Raw genomic sequence first — 7,500 nt, forward strand, 5'->3', positions numbered from 1 at the left:
CAGGTGACAACACAATAAAACCTTAAGTCCCCACACAATGTACATAAAAACTAACTACATCAATCCCTCCCTGCTGGTAATTTCTAAAAAAAAAATCAACAAGAACACTTAACTAAATTATTAATCCTACGACATTTACAGCAGACAAGTTTGAGAGTACGAGCGTCATCAGCATCGAATAAACAGGATTTTAGTGTGTACAGCTCACCTCCAATATGCAGCATTTGACTATCTTTTTCGCCGTTAAAGTGAAAAGAAAGTATAATTTGCTCAGTATTTTATAAGTGGTAGAGGGCATCGTAAACATAATTCTTATGTAGCTCGTATAGTACTTAAGATATACACTTCTCTGAATTAATAATGAGGGTGTCTAATATCCAAAGATACTAAGTTACTCTATCAAGTAAAACTCTAAGACAAAGAGATATAATCTTGAACAGTGAATCTTAGTATGCTCTTGTTGAGTGTGTGTAGCTCATTGGTATTGAGGTACCGGTAATACATTATGAATGCTTTGTATACATGTAGTTTCACTAGATTGTCTCTTGTGATCCTTTGGAAATCTTAACATTACATTGAATTGATTATTTACATTTTTACATGTAGCACTTATGTGACTATGAAAAGTTATGAAAGCCTATTGTCTGTGCAGAGTCCATGCGAGTCACACAGTTATTGAAAGCTAATCGTTTTACAGTGCGACGCGCCTTACTGTGGCCACCTAACAAAGTTTTTTAAAACTTATATGCCAATCAGGGTGTGCGAATTTGATTGTCAGTCACCCCTCCTTGCAAAGTTCGCATGGGTGTAAGTTGAACACTGTTGAACGGGTTGTTTGAGTTGACGTATGTACACCTAGTTGTCAAATGTGAAAGTTTGTTGGGTGGCCACAGTAAGGCGCGTTGCACTGTAAAATGGGTGCTTAGACTTAATGCGAAATTCGTATGGCTCGCTGGCTCGCAGATTGTCTAGCCTCTTCATCTCTGATTGTACATGTACGTACACCCTTGTAAAGCTACAGGATCAGTCCCAGAATGATAAATCTGGTGATCATGTGTATAGACATTTAAGCTGGCCTGTTTCACGGGAAAGAACACGTCGTGTATAAAGATATTAGAGAATCGTTTATTATATAAAGATGTTACAGAATGGAAAAGGCTTCCATGAGAAATTGTCTTTGCTAATTCTCTAGGTACTTTTAACGAGAAATTGAGTAACTACTTACAAGATCAAGTCTGATTATATGATGAATATTTTATTTACAGATTTGCTTTTTTTTTATTATTTTATCAAATTGATTATTATTACTGTTATTATTATTTTTTTCTAATTTAAGGTTAGTGTGATAACTTTATATAGTTCCCGCTAACGTCTAAATGTAGATGTAGATGTACACTTTAAGATCCATGACGGCTACGTTGATGAAAACGCCACCTCAGAATATAACTTTGTTATATCGCAAGTCTTTCGCAATTATTCCATCTCCTTCATATCATACAATGTGGACGAAGTATCCTAAGCCGCTGTTACACCTTGAAACTTTTAGCTGAAACTTGTGTGCAACTTAAAATATCATTTAACTCAAAAGTAGGTAGTAAAGTGCTTTGTAAAATTGACATCAAAAAGCAGAATTCAGTAATTTCATTTGTGGGATTCATATGTTAAGCCGAGGAGAGTTTTGCATGTCGTTAGCTTTTTTATCGTGGTTACCAAGTTTCCAAATGTGGTGAGCTCATAGCATATTTCTTTACTAACCAAGAGTAAGTAATCATCTCCTTTATTTTGTTTCCAGCAAGGAGACATTTTTATGCCAATGACTGCTGCTGCTTCTGTTTGGTTTGCACAGCCAGATGCCCTAAAGGTACATATTTTCCTTAATAATGTTTAATAGCAATATTTCCGTCTTTGAGGCATTTTGTGGGCACTTTTTGTCCAGAAATGCACCCAAATACAATCCAACACGAAGTATTCCTCAAGTCTAGTCCTTTGCCGCCTATTTATTTCCAACAATAATATAAGGGTAAAGGTTTGCGTTATTTTTAGCTTAGCGTAAATGCTGCAGTTTATCCTTACTTTAGGAGCAGCATCTGGGAGACACTTTGCGACGTTAATTGTCTTTTTCCGAGACAAGAGTGACGTTGAAGTGGGCCACCCCTGTGGACCACCCCTTATTTTGTAAAGTTACCAGCAGAGAAATCTTTGGACGAAAGAGAGAAGCGATACTCGCACTTATCTGGAAAATTTAAGCTGGAGCCCATAACTACGACCTTTGTCACGGCATTTAACATCTATATAGACAACCTGCCTGTTGAAGGATATTGTTAACAACTCTCCTGTACTTCACCACATTAAACTATTTTACGTTGGTGTTCTTAAAGCATGTTTCCAGTTTTTGAGACGAAGACACGACACAATGGACATAAGCTGACTGACTGATCTAATAAGCCAGTTCGGAGTTTCTAAAAAAATACGTGCGCGCGTCGGGATAAAGAACAAGCATCTTTTGTTATGGAAATTGTTTACAGAAATTTGCTTTCAAAATCTTTTGTATTTTTAATATATGCTGGATTTTATCCCGACGCGCGCACGTATTTTTTTGGAACTCCGAACTGGCTTATAGGTGTGACTGGATCGCTGAAAGCTTCGATGTAGCTGTTCTGATATACTCCAATATAAAATTCAAGGGCAAATTAAAGTGAAGTTTAAAAAATAATAAGGTAAAGATGGTGCTGATTAAAATATGATGGTAATGACGATAGTTACGTATTTTTTGGATTCATTTAAAAGTTTGTGGAATTTTCTTTGTAGGGTACGCTTGTACAGACTTTAAAAGAAGTCAGGCCTACATACTTTTGTGCAGTCCCCAGGTGAACATAGGAAAAACGATCTGTCAATTGTATTCCTCCGGCTGTTTGATTAGAAGTTGAATAACTAGTGTATTTTTTTAAAACAGAGTTTATGAGAAGATGATAGAGAAAATGACTGAAGAGGCACAACGGATTGGTATGTTCAAGCGAGTGATTGGTAGTTGGGCAAAGTATGTGGCTCTTCAAGGAAACATTAACATAGAAAATGGGTAAGTATTACTAGTGAAAAATCGGTAATGGTTTGAACCCAGGAGACATATCATAATTAAGTGAAGTATGATTGTCTGGGTGAGTGTAGTCCTGAGAAGAAGTGTTAAGACTGACATTGACTGTCATTTCGACAACCTCAGTAGATGGTAGAAACACTCCGGTCGTCGATGGGATTTGTCAAATAATTCGTGGTTTATTGGTCGACTGTCAGTTAAGCCTAGATGGCAACTGACGTTACACAAATCAGTCACTTGACTCTGAAGAATTCAACTCAGGTTGTCGCAACGTGAGCCAGCAGAGACCTTAACATAGACGTATACGGGTACAGGTAGAGTACCTGTATACGTAAAAATGTTCATGCGCGTTGCCATTTTGATTAAGATACCGGTAGAGTTAATGCGCGGGGATTGGTAACGATTGTTAGTTTGCTCTTTTTTCCTCAGAAATAAGTTTACTGAATTGTTTAATTAAGTCTATCAAATATATCCAAAATTCTTCCTTACGATTGTTCTCAGTTTAGAAACTACACCGATGATATAAACTTACTCGTTTCTCCATCATGTGTTCTCTGTATCTACTCATAATTCTTCTACAGGTAAACTGGTTTCTACCACGGAAATACGGCCCCGTCGATGACGTCATCGCAAAATGAAAAAAAAAAAACATGGCGCTATTCGTTCTACCCGTACACCGATTTCGGGGTATCTTAAGGTCTCAAATAGAGAGTTTTCGTAACGACAATGCCACAAAAAAGGAAAATTATTGGTTAAAAATAATCGTGCTGCACGTGCTCTCATTACCTGAGAGACCACTTTCAGGAAAGTGACCTAAATTCAACATACTTAAGTTACATTTATTCAAAGCCACAATTACAGTGAAAATTAACAAAAAGGAAAATTTTTCTGCTTGTAACACGTATTGAATTTATAAACAAAACAATTTACCTGAAAATGAGGGGTGGTCCATAGGGGTAGTCCATGGACCGGGGCCCATGTTTTGTATACCTCCCGACAATAAGGCACTGCACCAGAACTTTGTTCAAGTCGATACGTGTTTAAATACCTTTCATTTCATAACTCGTGCTTTAAATCGCACCTTAATCATCCATTGTGTTCCCTTTTTTCTCTAGAAAACCTGTTCCCTATGGTTGGACTCTTGCAACAATGATTTTACAACAGGTACATATTTTGCATCAATACCAGCGTTTGCCCTTGCTATTTGATAAGACAAGGTGTTTGCAGGGGCACCCTCGCTTGGATTCTCGCACGCGTAGTGACAGTCTCTTTTTGTCACATGCTTGGTGTTCTAGCTTGGAACCCTACGGAAATACAGGCTAAGCGACTCTCGAACGTACTTCAATAATCCGAGAAAACTACGAGAACTAGGAAATATCCATAGCGTGGCACTCAGGGCTCATCTCGTGCAATCTTTTTTCTCAGATCCGCGTAGCTCTGGGATTAGACAGATGCAAGATGGCTTTTGTTGGTGCAGCACCCGTGACAATGCAAACGCTGAGACATTTCCAGAGCATCAACATCCCACTTTACGAACTCTTTGGCATGAGCGAATCCGGTGGACCGCACACAATATCTGTTCCCGGTCATGCTTTATCGGGTAGCTGTGGCATGGCTTTGGAAGGCATGGAAACGAAGGTCACAAGCGACGAAGACGGCAATGGAGAGGTAAAAACTAGCAGTGAAAGTAGCCAATCAGTGAACAGTATGTTGGCTAATACCGCGTCTCATAACTCGGTCGTGACGTGAACATTGAAGGGTTGTGAGACAGGGCCTACGGTTTATAGTCCTTATCCGAGAAGACTTGAAAGTCTTAACCATTTGCGGATGTAATTACAAAGGCAGCACTTTCTCCTCAGTTATTTTAAGACCCTGAGTGTTAGTTCGAACTCATGACCTCCCGCATGTCAGCCCGATGCTCAACCAACTGAGCCACCGGTGCGCGGTAGCGAGGTAAATATCAGCCACTAGCCGCTTACACTGAGGTGGATAGTTGTTTTCGTGTATAATAAAACAGTGAGATAATATCGCACAAAAAGACGATTTAAGTCATTAATTCCTGCAACTATAACGATATTTTTCGGGCGCAAATCCCGTGCGAGTTGCTCGGAGATGAATAGCAAAGAATAGGCTGATTTAGCAACAGAACGGGAACGTCAGTGGCGACGGCGCGCGCAGAAAAAACACCAATGACAATTCAGAATAGAAAGGGAATAGAACAGACTCCACTCTTTCCTTCTCTATTCTAAATTCTCATTGGTAGTTTTGCGGCGCGCGACGTCGCCACTGACGTTCCCGTTCTGTTGCTAAATCAGCCTATTTAATAGGCTGAGTTTGAGTCGCCAGTTTGAGCGCACGTTCAACGCTATCCACTGTTTTAGTATATACTAGCTTAAAGTATTTTATCCACTGAGGAGAAAGCGCATATGAGGCAAGAAAGCGAATCCGTTATTTTTGACCCTATTCTGATAAAAATGTCTGAAATATGTCACTTGTTCGGCGTTATGCTGCGTAGTTATTTCAAGGTCGACATTTTATTGGTCAGTCGGTGTAAAAGAGAACTGCCCGATCCTGGCTTAACAACACGAGTTCATGAACTTAGAACTTTTGAAAAACCAACCTGACGATCATCGTCGTCCACGGAGATATCATTTTTATTTCGACGAACTTTATTTGCCATACTGACTTGTTTTTTTTTTCTGGTTGGAGTGAAGAAGAATGTATTTTCGGTGTCGAACTAAGTTGTTCTTTTTTCAGTAATAGTTCCCTAAATGCGTTTCAGCTTAAATCTTTGAGCCTCCTTCCTGCTATGATAAAACGCGTAACATAGTTACTCATAGACTTTCTTGTGCCGATCTTTTCTTAGAGCGAATGGATACTATGCTATGCTACACTATACCATACCATACCACACGGTACCATACCATTCGTTATTATATACTAAACGTAATGTTGCGTTGCTGATTGGTCAATGACGGATGCATAAATTGGTTATAGAGTGCAATACTGAAGTTGCTATGGAAACAAACCGATCGAGTGATTTTGTTGAGTGTATAATAAATATAAAATCGTATGAACTTGCTCGTGCATTTCGTGATTTATGGCCCCTCGTGATGTTTTGGAAGTTCTCAAATTTCACTCGCCTACGGCTCGTGCAATTAACGTCACTCGTGCCCACAAACCACGAAATACACTCCCGTTCATACGATTTCATGTGCATGATACCACACCATGCCATACCACATCATACCTCACCATAACATATCACTCTGTACCATACATACATCTTAATCGATGGTTTAACATATAATACGCGCGGATATTTTGCGAGTTGCGTAGTATTTTTCCGAGCCCCGCAAAAATACGAGCAATGAGCAAAATGTCCGCGAGTATTATATGTTAAACCATCGAATAAGAGATTTATTATTCCACTGCAAAAAAAGTGTTATTTCGCTTCAATTTTATGTGGTAAGAGTGTTTTGAAAAAAATGCTTCATCTGTCCTTCAGGGCACGTACGAACGATGTAAACAGCACAAAAAGTTAGCCAAAGATCTTTATTTGATTGGATAAACAAAATGACGAGTGACAAGCGATGACAAGCTCAGTTCTCAGGCTTTGCATCGTGTTGAAAACAGCTTCTTTCATTGAAAAACTACCCGTTCCGTCCGTATTTGCTCAGTTCGAAACCGGTCAAACCGGGAGACTACAGTGTATTACCGTCTCATATTTTGCGCGTTCTCTTGACCAAATATGGTAAAATGGCGTAATAGTGGAATAATAACATACCATACTAAACGTAGTTCGGCTGTAAACGTATCCTTTTTGTCATTGCAGTTATGCCTTCAAGGGCGCCATGTTTTCATGGGATACATGAACAACGAGGAAAAGACAAAGGAAGCGCTAGATGAGGATGGATGGCTCCACACGGGAGATGTTGCAAAAATTGACAAGGTTGACCTAGTAATCGATTTTGCTGTGGGCTTAGCTTTTCAGGCGCGGTGGCCTCATGGTTGGAGTGCTCGACTCCGGATCGAGTGGTCCGGGTTCGGGTCCTGGCCAGGGACATTGTGTTGTGTTCTTGGGCAAGACACTTTACTCCCACGGTGCTTCTCTCCACCCAGGTGTATAAATGGGTACCAGCGAATTTAATGCTGGGGGTAACCCTGCGATGGACTAGCATCCCATCCAGGGGGGAGTAGAAATACTCCTGGTCGCTTCATGCTAAGGAAACCGGAGATAAGCGCCAGCCTGATGGGCCTTCTGGCTCGTAAGCAGAGACTTTTAGCTTTTCATTGCTGGCATTGCTCCAACTACGGAAGGAAAACCGCATCAATGATGATACAGGCTTTTTCAGCACTTGATTAGTGCTGCAATGGCCGTGCGTAACATGTTGTCTGTTGTGAGGAAA

The 7,500-nt window shown here is 40.0% G+C and overlaps 1 protein-coding gene across 3 annotated transcripts in view; it reads left to right on the top strand.

Moving 5' to 3' along the window:
* Window positions 1–7,500, top strand: part of LOC137992958 (long-chain-fatty-acid--CoA ligase ACSBG2-like) — a 42,196-nt gene that overhangs the window by 26,504 nt on the left and 8,192 nt on the right. For all 3 annotated transcript variants that reach the window (XM_068838565.1, XM_068838566.1, XM_068838567.1), the window contains 6 exons: window positions 1,793–1,861; window positions 2,809–2,867; window positions 2,954–3,076; window positions 4,207–4,255; window positions 4,517–4,759; window positions 6,927–7,043. In XM_068838565.1, coding sequence (XP_068694666.1) covers window positions 1,793–1,861; window positions 2,809–2,867; window positions 2,954–3,076; window positions 4,207–4,255; window positions 4,517–4,759; window positions 6,927–7,043 — 660 coding nt within the window. The remainder of the gene's footprint in view (window positions 1–1,792; window positions 1,862–2,808; window positions 2,868–2,953; window positions 3,077–4,206; window positions 4,256–4,516; window positions 4,760–6,926; window positions 7,044–7,500) is intronic.

The sequence above is a fragment of the Montipora foliosa genome, chromosome 2, assembly GCF_036669935.1.
Source record: "Montipora foliosa isolate CH-2021 chromosome 2, ASM3666993v2, whole genome shotgun sequence".
Classification (NCBI taxonomy): Eukaryota; Metazoa; Cnidaria; class Anthozoa; order Scleractinia; family Acroporidae; genus Montipora; species Montipora foliosa.